At 44.9% G+C, this 20,516-nt stretch overlaps 1 protein-coding gene across 1 annotated transcript in view; it reads right to left on the reverse strand.

Annotated features, from left to right (window-relative positions):
- SLC35F1 (solute carrier family 35 member F1) overlaps window positions 1–20,173 on the reverse strand; it is a 227,662-nt gene extending 207,489 nt beyond the window's left edge. Inside the window, exon 1 of the mRNA XM_030236375.2 lies at window positions 19,971–20,173. Within this exon, the coding sequence (XP_030092235.1) occupies window positions 19,971–20,173 (203 nt within the window). The remainder of the gene's footprint in view (window positions 1–19,970) is intronic.
- Between the last annotated feature and the right edge of the window lie 343 nt (window positions 20,174–20,516).

A 20,516-nucleotide genomic window follows, 5' to 3' on the forward strand; every position in this document is an offset into this window, starting at 1 on the left:
ATGAGAGACAGAAGAGACTCTTCCATATCTGTGTCATGGCCTTCCTAGCCTCTTGCTCTCCTTGCCAGCCAGTATTTACAATACAAATTAGAAGCATCTATAAATATCTTTCCTGAGCTGTTTTTTTTTTTTAATTAATAGTCCAAGTCTCCTGATGAAGGGCTAGTGTTTGCATCCCAGGGGGAAAACCAGAAGCAAACCTGGAAAATGCCTTGCTCAAAAGGCAGGGACTGCATGTCAGAACATGGGTTAAAACTAAAGCAGCCTTTTTTCTTTGTTCATACTTCTGCATTGTAATTATCCCATTACAGCATTAATCTTTCCAGCTACAAATAGCTGATTTTTTATATGCCCTTGCTATGTTAAAACTGCTCTTCCACAAGAGGAGATGCTGTGCCTCACCTGATTTTCTCTGCAGCTGGAAGATGCATAGTCCTGAGCAGACAAAGCCAGAACAGGAGTGCAAAGCTCTGCAGGTGATGACAAGTGAGCCTGCTGCCACACAGACATAATTTGCAAGCCAGTGGTTGAAACATCAGACAATTTCAATTGCAAAGAAATGAAATCTTAATGTAGGTTTGCTTTTATTTTTAATTAGACACGTTGCTTTTATAGGACATTCTAAACAGATTAAAGCCACTGGAAAACAGACCCAGCTCACTTCAGCTTTTCAGAGCCCCTTCAAGCCTACACATTTAAGTAGGGCCAAACAACTCCATGAGAGCCCAAAGAAGTTGGGGGGGCAGATCACAGGCGAGTGACTCCTCCCAGCAGGCACCAAAAGCCACTGTGCTATTTCTGTCTCAGAACCCTTAAGTACTTTCCCCAAGAGACCTGAGCATCTGACCCTTGCCTAAGAATATCTTCCTCTGTGAGAAGGGCAAGAAAAAGAGGCAGCCAGGCTGGGGAGAAGAAAGAAGGGGAAGCTGCAGGTGAAGGGAACAGCAGCCACACAGGGAGTAGAGGAAAAGGGACAACTAACTAGTGCTTCACAAAAGACAAAGAATTAAAAGGACAAAGATAAAATAAACTTGTTTCCCAGAGCAGATGGAGCTGGCACAATGCTGCAGGGCTCTGTGCTAAAGCCACCCTGCAGGAGCAGAGCAGGGCCATGGCTGGCAGCAGTGACACAAGTGGCAGCAGCAGCTCCTACCAGACGTCTGGTGTCCCTAAAGTGTTCAGAACCCAGGTGTTTTAGTAGTGAGAAGTCAGGGGGTATCAAACAAGAGCAAGTTTCTTCTTGCACTGCCAGCAGAGGTAAAGAAGCTGCTAGCTGGGCTCCAAGGTCCTGCAGCTGGAGAGCACTCTCAGCTTTCTGCCATGGCAGCAGGCTACCTCCTCCCAGCCTCCAGGCACAGTCCCACTGGGATCTGGAGGAATGTCACCTGAGAAAAGCCCCGAGAGCCTGGCCCTCCATTTCCACAAAGGGGAGTCCTGGCACTGCAGTGGATGAAGGAGGAGGAAAAGAAGTTCCAGGGCTTCTGTAAGGATGCACAGTGATGGCTGAACAGGATGCACTGCACAACAGCAGGGCCGGTGTAATCACACTGATGTATTCAAGGCAAGCACTGCTCTCATACACAGGGCTGCCCAAAGCAAGAGCCCCATTGTACTATTATCTTGCATTAAAGGGGAAAAAACCCAAATTAACACATTGTACTGGAAAAAAATTAAAAGATACTGGCTTGCACAGTTTCATGGGGAAAATGGAGCAAGAGGCTAATAGTTCAATAGTCCTGGCAGCAGTACGGGTGTGGGCATACACAAGTTCAGGTCTTGGTCTGGATCACAATCATCATGATGCAGAGCCACTACATGTATGACAGGAATTGAAACCCTTTCTGTCTCACATCCCCTGCAAGCCAATCCCAGATACCAGGATGGGGCTCTGACTGTTAATGGCAAGGCAAGGCCAGAGGATGGGTCTTTTTCTCTGAATAGTACCTCCAGGGCTGTTACTAAGTTGAACAGGTACTACCTCAAAAAAACCACCTTGGGGCCTTTCACAGTCCTCTGCTGACCAGGAAGAATGCAGTCTTGAGAAAGGGTTTTCCATGGGCACCATGAAAAGGAAGGAAGGGAGTGTACTGCTATTTAAATGGTTCTTGTTCTTCCACACAGGAAAGCTGATCCTGGAGGATATAAACTGAATAAACAAGACCTTAGCCTGCAGGCCTTGAGCAGCAACCCTGCACACTTCCAGTTTAAAACTCTTTGATACGAGAAAGAACTAATGGCTGCAGAGCCATAGACTGGGGGTTGGGTCCATTTTGAATGCTTCTCCTGTAGCTGCTCCAGTCTGACCAATTCTGAAAGATCACATTATTTGCCATACAAGAGATGGAACACAACTATTTCTTCAGCCACAGCTTAACTATCAACATTAGTCCCCGATGCTCCTCAAGTACTGAAATTACAAATGGAAAGCAAGCCAGTATTTTACACCTATGATGGCAGTTGGCACATTCATGTTTCTTTTACCAGTGGGACAAAATTAGTCACCCAAAACTAGGATACATAGCATGCACTGAGGGCACACAACTATTAATATTTCTGATAATCAAAGTTACCTAATCTATTTTAGCACATTTGACTCTGATATGACATACCAAACAATCTCAACATCTTGCCCACTGTCTCCAGTAAAAGCAATTGTAAGTTTCCTCAGACATATGTTGTGTATACAAATGTGTTTATATCAAGGTGACATTCATTTAAAAAAGAGAGACTGTGCTGAATTGCACCTCTCCTTTTGTTTAAGGTTAAGAGAGAATATTGTGCATTTGATAACATCCCTTTAAACTTGTTTCCCTTCATGGGGTTTGGTGTTGGTGGTTTTTTTTCTTCCCTGAGAAGCAATATTAAAGGTAACAGAGACTTTAGTGCCTTTAAGGAAGAAAAAAAAAAAAAAACAACTTCTCAAACTTCTGGACATATTTTTCCAACCATTCTAATAATGTACTGAGGGAGTTAGGCCTGCCTTTCCAATGAACAGGGCTTTAACCTACAGGAAAACTTTTAAGAATATTTGCTTTCACTGCTGTTCAGGTTTCTGGACTAATGACATGGGAAACATCTGTTTCTCTCCCCTTACCTTGGCACACAGGCAAATACAGAGTACAGTCTTGTAGGTCGAGACACCACAGAAATTCCCCATTGCTCTTTTTTAAGGTACAAAGAAAAGCCAAAGACATATACATTAATTGCCTAGTGCAAACCTTCCAGTAAAAACAAACAAACAAACACAAAAGAGTCCATGCACACCTCTTGAAGACTATACTACTTACATTTCCCAGGCACGCACAGTCTGCTGGTCACATGAAGATGACATGCACAGAGCTGGAAGGCACCACATCCCTGTCTATTTTACAGCTGTTCTTCAGAAAAAATTCATGTTCCATCATGCTCAGCAAAGTGAGAGCCAGTCTAAAAGCATATACCAAGTTACTCCAGCTTTTTTTACAAGTAGGAAGCAGAAAACCTCTCCATCCCTTTTTTTTTTTTGGGGGGGGGGGTGGGTAAAAGCAAATAGAGGTGCCTGAGGAGCAGCTTTAACTAGTCTTTCAGGCAATTTACAGGGCTCTGTAGTCGGCACCAGCCCTTAAAAGACACGATTAATTGTCATAGCAACCAGGGCATGGAACCACACGCACTTGGGCTGGGACACAGGGACAGCAGTGTGCCCTCTTATCCACACACGCATCTCAAAAGGGTACCGGGCTCCTCGAGGGGCCTCATTGTTTGGGCACAGTTAATCCTCTATAATAGACCCTCTTAACCAGGCATGGGGGACTCTCTCTCCCCTCACTCTACAGGAAATATTGAAACCATGGTGCTGCTGTGGCTGTGGAGGGAGGCTGTATGTCAGGGGATGAAAGGAGAAAGTCGGACAGGCAAAGGAAACAAAACTGGGGATGATCATGTACTTTGGGGTCTGGCTAGGAGTCCATCTTAAGAAAGAACTGACATACCACTTTTTCCTGCATTGATAACGTATTTTCTTTACTCACACCATAAGTATTTCATCTTCTTTCCCTTGTCCTTTCAGGACAACACTATCACCGAGTTTGAAAAAACAGCCAGTGGGGTTATACCACCACACACCTGCAAGCTAGTTCATTGTCTACCTCTGCCTACCTAAGATCAGAGCCATGGTCATCAGGAGACACCAAAACAGCAAGAAGCAGGTCCTTCCCTACATGATAATTAATTTTTAATGCCACAGAAGCATACTTTAACACAGACAGAAAAAGTAAGTTTTCGTTGTGTTGCATTTCTCTGCTCCCAGCAAATGGGATTCAAACACTGGCAGAATTTTCCTGAAAGCTTCTTCCCTAGCTTCCTGCACACTCATTTTGGTATCAAAACACAAATAGCTCTATAACGCCCTGTAGCAAGGTTGCTGGGTTTGGTGGTATTTCTTTGTGGGTTTCGTTTTTTGGGGGTTTGGGTTTTTTTCCCTGGCAGTGAGAAGGGTGATGTACTGTTATATTGTTTCTTTAAATATCAACAGAGCCTCTACTCCTACTCACAGACATCGTCCCAATCTGAAGATGATCACTCCCTTTTCCTCCTTACCTGTGCTTTTGGTGCTCTAAATACAAAAAGGATTTGCTTGCTCTAGGAGAGAAGAAGTTGTTGTGAACTGATACTTTGGAATTTTGCAGTACCTCTATACAACACTACTGCAAGTAAAATACAACAGCTAGGAGGATACAGGATCGATTTGGGAAGCAGGGCTAACAGAGAAATGCTTCCAGAAAACTATCTATGTCACTACACTCTTGTGACCATTCCCAAGGTGGCCAAATTGGTGGATATTTTGCTCTTAAAAACCTGTTTTGGTAACTGAAGTTACGGGATTGCAGATCAGAGGCAGTTTTGGGAAAGCTTGTGCACGGCTGCTGGCTCCAGGAAGAAAGAGATCAGGGAATGGCAATAAGCCTCCAAGATCACATCAGCCAAATAATAACAGCAATTCACACTGGACTGTAGGAGAATGCTCTAATACATCACATGCCATCATGGAAAGGGAGACAATCCTGTTCAGTGGCCACCAATTTTGGCCACTGCTGATTGGGCTATTTTTCTAGTCAGCCACGGCAAAGAAGTTACTGCACACCTTGGCAGGCAGGCAGGCAGAAGTGAGTCACAAAGCACACAGAAGCACTGCTGCACACCAGATATAATAATTTTAGACCTGCTGAACATGTGCCTGCTCTTTTATTTACTGTGAAAAAGAACCTGTTTCATGGATAAGGCTCTCCTTCCATTTTCTATCAACAGGGAAACACAGAGCATGCTTACACTAAGGTTTTTCACAAATGCCTTTCCTCACTGAACTCAGGCTTGCCTAAAAACAAATAAATTTAACCTGTAACAAAAAAGACTACTGTCAATTTAGGGCTGCATCACACCTCCCCCATCACCTCCAAGAGCAAGTACTTACAGGTCTAACAGCGCACACTTTTCCACCACCCCATTCAGAATCACACTACCTGCTCTCTGGAAACCTTCTTTGTCCTCTCTGCGTATACTCACACTTCTTCCCCCCTACCTGAGGGAGGAATTGGCTACAGCTGATTGTTTACCAGCTGTCAATAGCCAACAGGTCTCACATGTGTTCATTTCATCACGAACATCACACTAAAGTTTGTAACAAGAAGGCAAGAGGAAGCTGAGGACTTTGGCAGTAAGTAGTTAGCTCAGGCACAGTATTACAATACAAATGAGCCAAATAAAAAGCTTGAGATCACAGAGAGATATACTTTCCCTTCCTTCTTTCCAGTTTCTTTTACCTCCCATCCCTGTTTTCCTCACCTCTTCTGCCCTTGCACCTCCCTGCTCACAGCGTACTTCCTTTCATCATCAGTTGAGGCACTAGTTTAATCAAAAGTTAGCTAAAAACCCATCTACAACAGCAACTTCTTTCAGCTGGGTTAATGATCTGTGATTTTAGTGATCTGCCTGTGACAGAAAACAGACCTGGTTTAGCAAAAGCAGGAGGAGTAATTTGGCCAGGAGCAGGGAAGAGACAGAAGTGCAACCTTCTTTTGGCAGTTCATGATATTCATGATAAACTCATCCCTCAGCCTTAGCTCATGTTCATCTTACCTAGCTATGTAAAATGACTGAGAAGCTGAAACTTCACATGAGGTAACTTGTGACCTTCTCTTAATAATTTCTAGGTATTATTGAAGGAGTGATGGATTTGGAAATGGTTTCTTCCCTCCACCACTGCTTCTATTTCTTAACAATCTCCTATTAAACCAAATCAACGCATTATTCATATAGTGCACACATTCACATTGTAAGTATCTCAAGTAATAGTCAACATGCAAATCTCAGAAATTATTACAAGCTGGTCTCTAGCACATTCTTAGCTCCATCCCTTTTGTTAGCAGAGTTTCACACACAGTATGATGAGCTTCAGCCAGGATCAGCTCTTCACCAAATGGTTGCTCTCTGCTGCCATACACATCTCCAATGAAAGCAGTGTAACTTGTCTTTGGGGGCAGGAAAAAGAGTTAGCTCAATAGCACACTTTCTAAGTTCTGTGATGGCAACACCTTTTGTGTCTGGGTAACATGGCTTGTGGGACCATCTCCAGTGTCAGGAGAACTTCAACTACCCCAGACTCCACTATGTACCAGCCTCGGAGCCCATGTGTGTGTAGCCACAGGATAAACTACACTGGAGTTAAGATCCATCTGGAAACACAAACCAACAATGGCAGAAACTTTTCCCCATTTTTTTTCCCATCTGAATCAAACCACCAACCTTTTTTTCAATGCTACCGTGCAAAGTTCCATCAGAAAAACAAAGGGGGAAGAAGCTGGGCAGGGTCAAGAATAAGAACAAGAAGATAGGAGTGGAGCAAGGAGCTCTTCTGCCACCTGCCAGAGCCTCATTCTGCAGCCTCAAATTCACCTGACACTGCTTTCATTCCCAGGCCACTTCAGGTGCTCTTGGGAAGCCTCTTGTATTTTGAGAGAATGTACCTGAGGAAAGTTAGATGCTTTGGAAAAGCCGTCTGCTCCTCATCTCCCAATGCCTACGTGTATTGCACACATTAATCATTTTGTTTCTTGGCAAAGTTTGCCCATAAAGCTTCAGAGAAGCACTACAGTAACTGCAAACCAGATGTTTCTGAGTACTATGCTCTGTTTTATAGCACTGTGTAGCTTTGCACAAGCATTAACTAATCAACAACTCTTCCGGGTAGTTAAGTTTAATTGCCCCCATTTTACAGGTGCTGAACCAGACCCAGCAAGGTTGAGAGATCCACCCAGGGCCAAAAAAACCAATTGGTGTCCAATTCTGGACTGTAAATCAGAAGCTACTGTATGTAACTTCTCTCCAAGACCTTTAAACACAGTATTTCCCCTCATCTGCTGCTGCAATACAGCTTCTCCTGAAAACAAAACAGGGAAAAGCCTGCTCCTCCCTGTCCTGCACTGCACACAGGTTGGAAAGCTGCATTTTGTCCACCAGCTGTCCTGTAACATTTAGTCTTGCACAGTCAGGATGACACAAATCGTCCTGCTCTGGCTTTGGTCCCAAACCCCACAGCTGGGTCAGGCAGACAGTATTCATGGGGCAACTCACCCCTTTTTTTGACTCTGATGCCTACTTATATGATATTTTTGGGGGTGATTTTTCCCCCTTTAGGGGGGAAAAAGGATCACCTGGCTGATCCTTTTTGTGCATGCTGTATTTCTTTTATCGGGCTTGAGGTTTTAATGGCCAGTAACTGCAGTGGTGCACAAGCAGCAGCTACAGCAGCAACAGTTAAATACAAGCCAAAAATTGGCCAGATAAGAAGCATACTCAGTGAATACAGCAACTTTTACTGGAAAAAAAAGACTGTCTGGAGAAGAGTGAGTTTTACAGAGTTTCACCTCACAGATCACTGGATGAAACATTATCTCTGTGCAAATGCAGCTGCTGGAGATTTCTCCACATAAATGTCTGGTGAGCTGCTTAGAATTGCACTGAAGGCTGGGCTGAGACCAAACAGTCTCTGCAACCCTCTTCCTGAGAGTTACAGAACATTTCTGGTCTGTCCAGGGGAAGGAATGACATTATCCCCAAGCACCACTGGAGCTGTGATGGGAATAGAAATGCCAGGGTTAGGACTGTCTGAAGACTTGTCTTTCCCTGCCATCAGCACTGTCTACCAGTCTTGAATTGCAGCAGAGGCAGAAGTGATCAAACAGCTTTCTTACCCCATATTTCTTCTGGACCCCACTTCTTTTACTTCCCACCATGAGCTTTCAACAGCTCAGGCTCTGGAAGCAAGTGAATGAGCTCCACATCAGTTGCCCATTTCAGCTGGTCTTTGCAACTGCTCCTCAGCCAAACGCTGCTGCTTCTGAAAGATAAATGCACGCATGGCCGCTGCTCAAAGGGAAACATGCAAATACAGCACATTTGGCAGGCAGCTGAGGAGAAGTTACATTTGTACCTTTGTTCCCTCTCCCTCTTTGGGCCTGCCACATGGAACAGCAGCCAAAATGCATCTCAAAGATTAGGTCTGGTCTCAGAGCCCTGATTTTGCACACCTAAGTTACTGCTAGACCCAATGATTGGAGTATGACCATGACTCATTTGAAGCTTGATGCTTGGCATTTTGTTCCAACAAGTGCCCAGATAAATGGAAAAATAATCATTAAAGGACAAAGAAAAAAGACAAATTTAAATTTGTTGGGTTGTAATGCTTCACAATAAATGGCAGCTAAATACTCTTGAGTGTAACAGTGTTTTGGATGTTAGTAAGAACATTCATAAATGAAGAAAGAAATTGGTATTGATCCTGTGGGCTCATGTCTCAATACATCTATAGGTTGTAATGTAGGGATAAATCTAATAAATTAATCTGGCTGAGTAATAATAAGTTCCATTAACACAGTGATGCATACCAAATCAATACTTAGGGACAATTTCAGTCATCAAATTTAACAGAAATTCTGGTACAAGTTGGAATGAGCTGGAATTTATTTATTTATAATGGGAAGTTGATTTTAGGTAACTAAAAGATATCACATGCTTACACACAGTCACAGACAGAATTTTGCAAGTCAATAACTAGGGAATTACCTGGTGTCTTAAACTCAAGTATCCTCTCTAGAGGAGGACCAACTCTGAACCCCAGAGATTTTGCTTGGTTAACACAAATCCAATGCAACTGTTTCATTTCTGGCAACCCTTCAATCACCATCATGGCACTGCATCTTACCTTGGCCACTCTGCCTCAGTGCCTGAGTGCATTTCTGCTACTGCACAGTTGTTCTGCTGTCACCATTATGTTTAAATGAGAGAAAACTTGGAATTTTCCTTTTCAGTGCCAGTGAGAGGAGCCTTCATCCATGTATGATAACCATCACACCACCTTGCCCCTGTGCTTCTAGATTAAATCCTCCAAATGTTCTGAAATCTACTGGATGTTATTGAAGGCATGATTCCCCCACAACAGAATGGACCCAAAAAGAAACCCCTGAAGTATACTGTCAAAAACTGCTGGTGAGCATGAGCAAAAAGCAGCTTTGGCAGAAGAATGTGAGGAGGCAGCAATGGAACAAGGTCTCCAGGGCTACCCACAGGTTCTGTATGCTCTGGCACAAGCTGGACAGCACCTCTGCAAATGCTGAAAGTCCTTTTTCTACATCAGGCACCTGAGAGCAGAGGTCAGGTATCCAAATCTGACTGGAAGTTACCTGTGCATGTCTGGTAGGTTGTGCAGGAAAAGGAGTGTCCTGGGGTGACTTTTTGATGCTGAATTGTATCCCCATTCATCTGTTTAGCTCAGAAGTAAGTCGTGTGCCTTTAAAACTAGATCTGAGAGTGAAGAGGGGGAGAAGGAAAAGAGGTGGTATTTTTTCATGATGTTTTCAAAAACACAGAGATAAGAGCTTCAGCTTTCCTTCTCATGGACTGTGTTGTCTGCAGCATGGACAGACAGCAGGAGAGAGCTCTCCTTTGCTTTTTAGTCAGTTTTTTTTAGCTAGCTGAGGCAGAAAAGTTCCCTGGGCTGTGGCTTTTTCTTTTCCTGGAACTGTTCGAACCTGCTCTGGACCAAAAATCCAGAAAACACATTGGGAGGTCACACCAGTGTCCAGGGCCCAGGACACTGCATTCCAGCACCAAAGGGACTGAGAGACACTCAATGAGCCAAGAAACACCCACAAAGGACTCTCTCTGAACTACAGAAGGACTTTCTGAATTTGCCATCTCTTGAGGACAGTGAGAGGTTTTATTGTTTAATATTTTTCTTGTTTATGCTTGTGAATACTTTGCTTGTTAAATAAACAGTTTTTTCAACTTTTCTCCCAAAGAAGTTGGGAGAAGGGCCGCTGAATTTTGCCCTCTAGGGAATCATCCTTTAGGAAGTCCCCTTCCAAATTTTTCCCAAACCAAGACAAGGAGGCCCTTCAGTTGATCATGACTTATATTTGGGTGATGGCTTTTTCCCCACTATATGGGAAACTTTTGGAAACTTGGAAACTTTTTCTGCCTAAGGGTACTTAATCCTCATACCCAGCCTGATGAAAATTATGTCTACAACATTAAAGTTTTACTTCCTTCAAGTATCAAATCCCATACCCATTAAAATATTTTGCAGCTCACTGCTCAACTCTACCCATCCTACTTGCTATTTTCTGTCCTTTCTCACTTTCAGACTACCCAGGACAATCCCTACAGACCTCAATATACTGACAGGAGTGAGTTAAAAAGAATATTCAAAAGCATTTCATGTCTGTAGCAACAGCAGCAGAGAGAGAAAAGGAAAGCAGCAACAGGAAAGAAACCCTTTATTTCATTACAGCAGTCAGCTTCAAGTAGGAAGAGATTTTGGAAGGCAAATGGCCCACATTACACTGCAGAAGCCACCAGAAATACCAAGCTGTTTAAATTTTAAAAAAAATACCAGGACTTAAAATAATCACAAGGTAATAATTTAATTTTAATAAGTATTTTCTAGCATTTGTCTCACCATCATAGGGAAAAAAAAACCCCAAAAGATCCGTGCAGAATAATATTGCACCCTGGGAAAGCCACAGAGGCACCTGGGTAGACAGAGACCGAAATCTTGGTAAAAACCAGAAAGCATCATACAGGGTACAGCTTATGCCTTATCCCTCCTCAGAGCACTTGGCCCCTGCCTTTCAGTGACTCACTTCAGGCCTCCTCTTGAAGAGTTAGCCATCTACCTCCTCTCTTCAACAACAAGGAGAGAGAATTCCCCCCACTTCTACCTTGCAGCCACCACTCTTATTCAGCCCAGCCCAGCTCCCTCAAACTCCCCCTTCCCTGAAAAGCTCTGAGATAGCCACCTCAAGGCTACATTAAGGACCAGAATTTTAGTTATTAGACTGGAGAGATCCAGGAGTGGAGCTGTGGAGCTCTCTTCTGCTTTGAAGAGTTGATAAAGAGGTATCAGAGCAGGAACAGATTCTGGCATCTCCCTCCCACAATGCCAAGGGCTTCTTCTCTATTTCACCAAAGACGGGGAAAGACTTACACCCCTCTTAACTCATATTCCATTTCTACCAAATGGAAAGCAGGAAAAGCCAACTGCCATCAAAAAACACTTGCCAGATGAGAAAACTAACGAGAATAAATGTGGCCCAGAAGACAGCACCATTTTAAAATCAGTGCAGTTGAATTACATACTTCTGGACACACACACAACAGCTCCTTTGACAAATGAACGCCAAAGAGGACTAAGTAAACTAATGGACATCACCAAAAATGTTTCAAATTTTGTTTTCATTTCATTATCAGCTAATACTGGCTTACAGGCTGAAATTAACACTAGGGTTATGGTCTTGTTATTGGACATAAATTACTTCATTTATCTGTATTAGAGATGCAGCAATCTGTTTCAAGCACAGCGTGCTTTTGTAAATGAGCACCTTGAAGCCTGAAATGCCTTGGAAGATGAGCTGGGGGCGTGGGGAGGAAAGCATCTTCTAGTTGTAAACTTTTAATTTTCAAAATTTCTCACGTTTTGCATCAAGACAAAACCATGACCTTCATCCCAAGGGAATCTCAAAGTACATGTGCTTACAGCTGCCTTCAGGGATGCAGCAAAGAAGAATTAATCATGTTCTCCTACATAAGCACTCCCACCACCACCAGATTACCATGAAGTTTTACTTGTTCTCCAATCAAAAAAAATCTAGTCTGGACATAGGAAACCTTACTAAACACAGTCTTGAAAAAGACCAATCCTTCTTGAGAAGGTTTTGACTTGTCTACATTTTCTGATAGGAAAAAAAAGTTACAGCAAAAGAGACGATTCACCATCCAGCTCCAAAAGTTCCTACAGGTTGCCACAGGTCAGATCCCTCTGAGTGTGACCTCTCATATTACATGAGGAACAGATAGTGTAAGGAAGCAAAGGTGACCACCACACCAAAGGGAATCTGAAATTATGGACTGAAGTTACTGTATCAGCTATAAACAGAAGACTGGCTTGATAAGCATCCCTATTTTTTACTGTGGAGCCTGCATGGCATCATTTGTGGACAGACCATTCTGGTGAGATCAAGGGTCACCCACCTCCTCTAGGAAATTATTTGGTCATCCCCGTGTGCCATGGCATTCCCAAAAAGCCAGCACACTCCCTGCAGGTGTAGGGCACTGTGCTGCTGTATGGGTGTGCTCCCCCAGCTCCCCAGGCTGTGGGGATGCTCCCTCCTGCACTGAGGAAAAGGTGGTGCATGGGAGTCACACCTGCTACCTCAGTCGTTTGGTGTCTTTAAGAAAAATGACAGAGAGTGAATATGTATTGAAGAAATGTTTTCTTAAATCAGGAGAGAAACCAAGTCGGAGAAAGCTGAAAGGCGAACTTCAGAACTTTAAGTGTTTTCAGTAAAAATCTCAGCTAGATGGATGACAGACATAAATAAGCACAGACAGGTAAAGTAGGCAGTTCACAACATGAATCTCAGAACTACCAATACTTACACACTTCACAGTCATAGCAATTTATGAGTCCCCATACAGCTGTTCTTGCAACAGGTGATTTCGGCTGAGTTTGAGCTCTGCTCACAAGCCTTTGAGCACGAGACTTCTGTTGCTGTTGGGCTTAGGGGCTAATTTTTGTAGTTTTTAATGTCAAACTTCTTGAGCAACTTCTTTTTCCTCAGCTTTTTGGTAATTAGCCCTAATCAGTATTCAAGTGCTACTCCGTAAGGCTATCTGCTGACTTAAAGGAAGGGAGCACCTCACTAATAGCCCCAGTGTTTCCCTCTGCCTGCAGAAACAACCCCGATAAGGACAGAGACTCCAGCCATCTCCAAAGAGACACAGCCACAAAGAGCCCTTCTGATCGCTGCTGGCATCTGGCCTTCCCCTCATTAGCACATTAAAGCTGCTCTGTCCATCCCATAAGAGCCACTCTGTCCATTCCTCCCGCTTTCTCTATGGAGCCATTTATGGTGCTGCTCCTTTGAAACCCCCCTAGTTCAAGAGGCAGTAACCCCTTCCCAAAGCCCACAGCACAGCCAGTGTCAGAAATTCCCACTTACAGACAGGCACCCAGTAAGGAGTGGCATTTTGAATGTCACAGGTAGACAGAAGACACCCACATATTCTGCCTTGCTGAATTGCCCCTCCTAGGGAAATCTTTTCCCACTCAGTATGGGGGCTGTCAGGTTTGGATTACAGTGCACTTAGGATATCACATCACTTCAAACAACTCCTACTTCAGAGCAGGACCAGCAAGGCTTGTATCTCCTTAAGTGCAAATTCCCAGGAGCGAAAAAAAGGCAAGAGGGACAAAGCTTCCCAATCCTGGCTTCTAAATCTGTTTGGAAATGACACTTTGAAACCAAACTTGGACAGATTTCCAGTGCACGCTACATGAAAAACATGGAAGCCTTTTGTACTTTAGCTGATCTTCGCTCCTAAATCAAAGCATTTTGGGTGTGCTATGGCATGCCAATAAGGATGTGTGCATTCACTGAAATAAGTTGTTTGGAGAAGAGGAAGAGCATCTTTTGCTCCCATTTTACAGGTACTTCCCTTATGCACCCTAATCATTGGGAACAGAGCTAGTTTGCAGAAGTTGTTTGCTTACAAAATGGTGATTACAAGTTGACTAATGGGTAAAGGAAAGAATGGACAATTTTTCATCACTTCATTTCTTTATCCTCTGCCAGGATGCTTTCCTACGGGCAGATATGACCTTCCCACTTCCTCAACCAAAAAGAATAATACTTACAGGCACAAGAAAGCCAACCTAGTTGCTTTATTTATGCTCTGATCTCATTTTCTTTGACTTACTTCAGAATGGTATAAATATTTTTACCTAAAAGGAGAACTGTGGTTATCTGAATTGAGCTCAGGCTCATTTTTCTACAGTCACTGTTATTCTGGGTGGACTTTCAGGAGCTATTTGTACTTTTTAAGAATAAAAATCCCAAAGGAAGAAAATTCTTTTGTTTTGAAGAAGAAAGCAAAGCAACTGAAGGTCATGAATACTCACTCTTTTTTTGGATTCATAAATGATATGTTTGATCCTTGACTTGCTTTTCATTAAGGAAAAATGCCATAAATTATTTGGTTTGTTTGCCTCTCTGATCAGTCAACTGAAAGACATTTTTGCTTTGGGGCAATGAAACATATCATCTCAATTTTATTATTATTCAGCTCCAAGTTCTTTTTAGTACATAAAATCCCTATGCATGATTTATTATGCAGGTGCATGTTATTAGGAAAAAAAAAACACATTGGGTTATAGCTTTCAATGCTTGCAATCCCATTTAAACAGCTCTCATCCCTGAAGAGTCAGTAGCTTTGACACACAGGTCAAGTTCAAAGTTAGTCAGCTAGTGGGCCAAGCTTCCTCAACTCCAGTATCAGGGAGGAATTGGGCCTGTAACACACTAAAAAATCAAAAGTTTTACTCAGACTGAACCCAAACAGACTAGCTTTCTTTCAAAAAGAATCTAAATTGCTTTTCTTCATATAATTTTGTTCAATACATCCTGCCTAATTTAATGAATTATACTTATTAGAAACACTTTTTTCTTCATTTTCCTAAGACAGGAATCAGACCATGCAGTGGCTTTTACATAAGGCTGAAATTTACTTGACAAAGTAAATCAGTGAGCAAAGAAGCAAAGTCACACTGTTCCATAGATAACTTTTGCAATTCACTAGTGCAGAGAACAAACCTATTTAAAAGATGAGATGGGACTGAATGGCTGAAATAACTCTTATTCCATTTTCTGATTCAAGTTGAGTATGTCTCTAATATTCTGATATGATTTTTAGGAAACTTCTGAGAAATACAAAGTGCCATTCAGCAACTGCCAGCAAGAAAAAGCCCATGAAGACAACCTTGAAACAGCAAGATAAGGCACAGCCAGACTTTATAACTCGTATTCCTTAAGGAAGCTCTAACAGATAGAAGCGGGTAAACCCAGAAAAATGCATGTGCCATCCAGCTGTCTAAAAAAGTCCTTGTCAAGGAAAGCAATACAATAGCAGTGCTTTAGACATGTCTCTGGAGACCTGAGTTCATAGACACGCCTACGGGATTTTTTGTTTCCAGGAATAATCTCATTTACTTAGCTAAAATAAGTGTCATAGTACCTAAGATATTAACTCATTTTGCTTGCAGGAACTTCATTTTCCCCCTTGTCCTGCTGCCCAGGACTACAGAGCTAATGCCCATGTATAAGCAGCATCTCGCTTCTTGGCTTTCATTTAGAGACAACTTGCAAGAATCCCCCAAAGAGATTACTTGGCAACCTGCTCCCCTTGTGTTTCAGCTATGTTTGTTGTCCGTCCAGTTCTTCTCAAGAGATGATAACCACACTTCCCAAAGTGAGACCAACCAGTAAATTAGTTCAAAAGGTTTCAGGGGCCACAGGAGAATCTGCCAGGTGAGTCTCTGCCCTTCAGATCACCCAGGGAGTGCAAGAAAGGGACACAAGCTGCCTCTTGTGCTGGAATACAGACAGGTGGAGCAAGCTGGGACCCACCAACAGGTATCTGAAATTCATAGGTGCTTGCTGGGGCAGAGGCACAGAGAACCTCAAAACTCCAAACCACATAATTATTTTCTATCTCCCCACTAGAGGTGGGAGTCAATGAGGAGCAAGTAAGTCACTGCTTATTAAGTGGTCCTCTACAAGCAGACAGAGTTTGTGGAGTCCAATTTTGGCTGCACAGAAATTTGGGGAAGCAAGTAATCAAGCAATCAAGCAGCCATCACTATTCCTGCTCTTCCCCGCAGCATAGCAGGGCACAGTCAGTCAGGGACACCTGCTCAGCAAATGTCACAAGGCAGGTACCAGGCGGGGCCCTGCAGATGGGATTTATGGACCATGGGTGTGAGTCACAGGTCCAGGAGCACATCTGCAGCACAACATTTCCTCTTTGACTTGCTACAGCAACTCAAAGTCACCCTATGCCAACTCAGAACCATAGAATCATTAAGGTTGGAAAAGACCTCCAAGATCCTGGAGTCCAACCAGTAACCCAGCACTAGCAGGTCCAACATTAAGCCACATCCCTAAGCACCACAACTACTTCAAGGATAACAGCGAGTTTGAGCCTGTTGCAGCAAGTCCTGTTCACCATCACTGGCAGCCCAGAATTTATACACAAACTATTCCAGTAAATCCCATAATTGTGCTGAGCATCTCCAGTCCTTCATAATTCTAACCATTCATTTTTGTTTTGAATTATTTTCTTGTTATGGACAACTTTTTCAGAGTGCAGTGTTTGCTGTGATCACTGAAAGAGACTTTTACAAGCAACCAGCTCTGCTTTCAGTGTGTTCTCTCCCAAATATCCCGCAGGGGTTGTTCCAGTGTTTCTCTATTACCTCGGGATCTACTGAGTGAACAGAGAGGAGAGCTTGGAAGGCAAAGTTAAAATAAGCTTCCATAGCTTGTAAAACAATTCTAATTTGTTTTATTAGTTTAATTTTAATTCCTGAATTGCCATGGAAGGCAATTCATCAATCAGCAAGTGCCTGGGTAACCGAACTGCTACAAAGAAAGTGAGAAAGAAACAATGATCAGTTTCTGCCAGTGTCTGTGTCCTTTCTCCTGATGTCTTGTTTCCTCCTTGACCACACCAGAGTCTGTCCCCTTCCTGGGCACAGACTTCTTAGCAGGCCCTCTTGTGACAGAACAAGAGTTTTAAATTAAAAGATTAAATATAAGGAAGAATTTTTTTTTATTATGAGGTTGGTGAAACTCTGAAAGAGGCTGTCCAGAAATGTGGTAGATGCCACATCCCTGGAAACAATCAGGGTGAGGGTGGATGTGGCTCTGAACAACCTGATCTAGTCGAAGATGTTCCTGCTGATGGCAGCAGGGGTTAGATTAGGTGACCTTTAAAGGTCCCTTCCAACCCAAACTACTCTGTGATTCCACCAGGCTAAGCAGGTTTCTGGCAGCCCCAGCTGTTGTCAACCTTTTTATTTTGATTCTGCCTGAAGATCCCCTGCTTTGTGCAGCAGAAAACAGAAGTACAATGAATCACTTAGGAACCTTCCACTAATGGGTGTCAAGCAAATGGTGCACACAAAGTATAGATAGCACAGAGAAAGTGTTACTCTCTTCCAGGGGAAAAACAATTGCAAAAGCCAATGTTTGGTTTCTTGGGGTCTCCTACTTCTTTAGGGATATGGCATACATATTTCTTTCCCACATGTATTTTCAGACTATTGTTTCCATAGAGAATGAAAATATAAACATTCTGTCAGAATTCATTTCACTGTATCAGCAGAAATACTGATGAAAGCTGTGATGTTACATGGAGACATCAATTCCCATGTAAAGTTGAAAGAAACTGAAGGAAATCTAACTTTTGAAAAATTTCCATTGATACACAGTGTGGGACTGGCTAAGAATTCAAACACCTCAGTAACAGGTCTTCTCCTTCTCCATAAACCACATAAATTTGGAAAAATTTTACTCTTATTTCATGTTTGAGGAGGAGGTAAGAAAACAATCATGAAAAAGGGACTGACTCCTGTTCCTCAGGCTGCTCTTCTGGGCTATGTGAGACCTCATTTCTAGGTTCAAGTTTATGGATCAGAACAGATTTGAACTTCAGTCACCACAGCAAATTTCTATCCTTCCCCTCCTTTAAATAAAAAGAAAAAAAACAAAGAAAAGAAAAAAAAAACTAAAAAAAAAACTAACATAATGAAACAAACCCCACCACAACCTAGGTATTCCCATTTCAATCATACAATCATATATAAAGAACATCAAATACTGATTTGACATTTTATCTACAGCTCAGTCATACGCAAGCATAAGCATGGTAACTGTTTAAAGTGTATGAATTAATCCAACACCTCCATGAAGACTGCGGACAATTTGATGAATCCCCAGAGGTCATTGTTACCACCCTTCCACAGGAGAGCCTATTGCTTTGGTATCTGACCTCTTCACCACATCTTCCCGTTTCTCTTGGTGCCCCTGGGAAAACATCTTTTCTCTAGTGTCTTGTTTCAGGACTGACACACACCTCAGGATGACCAAGCAGAAGGAGGGCGGGATCTTGCAAGCACAGGACGCCTAAGATGACACGGACTGTCGGGATGAGGAATTGAGCCAATCTTTCAATAGGGAAAGTTGCAAAATGCATGTGGTACAAGAAAATGTGTAAGTGAGTTGAAGCAGCTCTTACTTGTTTCAACTTCTTTTCAACCTTTGTCATGCTCAAATAACAAAGACAAGTATTTCCTCTGTCACTGAAGCTTTGGGGAATTCTCCTGGAATGGTAACAGTTGATTAATTGTGTGTAATAGGGATGTTCTGAGAGCAAATAGCTTCACGTATTTTTAACAATGTAACACTTGCAGGAGTTGTAATTTTTTAATATTTAAAAGCTTCATCTTCAAACACCCATTTACAATAGCTGTGTTCAGTAGCTCGTCCATGTTACGTGAATCTGAAACTAAAGCCGGGACAATGAGGCTAAAGCTGGTACGCACCATCCCATTGCTGCAACCGCTCTGTTTAGCACGTAAGAGTCATTAGGCAGAAGTGATGGCTCCAGCTGCCTTTTCAGACAGGAGCCCCTTCTGGAGAAGAGCAACCAGTTAGGCACTGGCTGGACTCTGTTTCGTAGTAAAGCCCTCTGCCCTAATCAAATGCAATGCAAAAGAAACAACCGGCAGAGAGGGGAGCGTAAAGGACTAACTAAGATGGTTCCAGCGTTTTCTTGTACCTTCGGTGAAATAATTTACTCCGAGTACCCTGCAGTTTTCCCTTGTTTGCACTGACCGCTCTGAGCCACACGCAGGGGCGAACCGAGCGGCTCGCCTACGGCCAGCAGCCCCAGCGTGTTGCTCCGGGGGTACGCGAGCTGCTCGGAACCGGGCAGAGATCCCACGCGACGCCACCCGGCAACCCCGGAGCATCAGGCCGCGCCCGGCCGCCGCTGACGGACCCCGGCCGGGAGCCCCAGGGGCCGCCCCTTCCCCGTCGCCCTCTCGCCCGCCGCCCGCGCTCCAACTTCCCCGGCGGCGCCCCCGCCACCGGCCGGGCTGCGGCAGCGGGGATGTCTGCTGCCTGCTCCCGCCGCCCCGCGCCTGTCCGTGACCGGCCGGGAAAGCCGGAGCCGGCGGGAGGCGCGGGGGCTCCGCTGCGGAGGCTGTGCCTGTGGGCACGGCAGGTGCCATCGGCACCGGCACCGGCGGGGAGGGCGCGGGCTGGCGGCTCACGCCGCCGCCTCGGAGGCAACAATGGGCCGGGGGAGGTTCCGCGCCGTCACTCCCTGCCCGCCCGGGGCTTCTGTGGGCAAAGGCGCTGCCAGCCCTGCCCAGCCCAGACCAGCCCGAACCGAGGGGGAGCCGAACCGAGCCGAGCCGAGTCGGGCCGGGCCGGGTCGGGGCCCCTCCGACGGCGACCCTCGGGACCTGCGCGCCCCAGGGCGAGCGGCACCGTGCCGTGTAGCCAGAGCCCCGCTCCATCCCCTGGCCTCACCTGTTCAGCACTTTCCTGATCCTCTGGCGCACGCTGGAGGAGGGCGCGGAGATGCCGCTCCTGCCGCCGCCACTGCCGCCCTCCGCCGGCAGGTTCTCGATGGTGGCCACGACATGGCTGGGCTGCGGCGAGTGGTGCGGCGGCGGCGGCGGCTGCGGCGGCGGGGGGTGGCGGTGGTGGCGGTGGCGCTCGGGGGAGAGCATCGCGGCGGGGCTGCGCCTCAGCGGAGAGCGGGGCGCATCCCGGCGGGAGGGCGGCGGGCGCTGCTGCCGCCGGCGCTGGCTCCCTCGGCTTCCGGGCAGCTCCAGACCCTCGCCCGCTCCTCCCTCACTGGGCTGCCATGCAGCGAGGGGCGGGATGCTGCCGCCGCCGCCGCCAGCGAGTGCCGCTCACGGCCGACGAAGTGGCAGCAGTTTGGCGACCCTCCTCCTCCTCCTCCCACACCCCCCGCGCCCAGCCGGTGCCTCCCCCCGGCGGAGCCGCCGCCGCTGCGCCGCCTCGATCCCCTTTGTTCCCGCTCGCCACCGCCTCGCGCTCCCGTGACGC

This window comes from Serinus canaria, chromosome 3, assembly GCF_022539315.1.
Source record: "Serinus canaria isolate serCan28SL12 chromosome 3, serCan2020, whole genome shotgun sequence".
NCBI lineage: Eukaryota > Metazoa > Chordata > Aves > Passeriformes > Fringillidae > Serinus > Serinus canaria.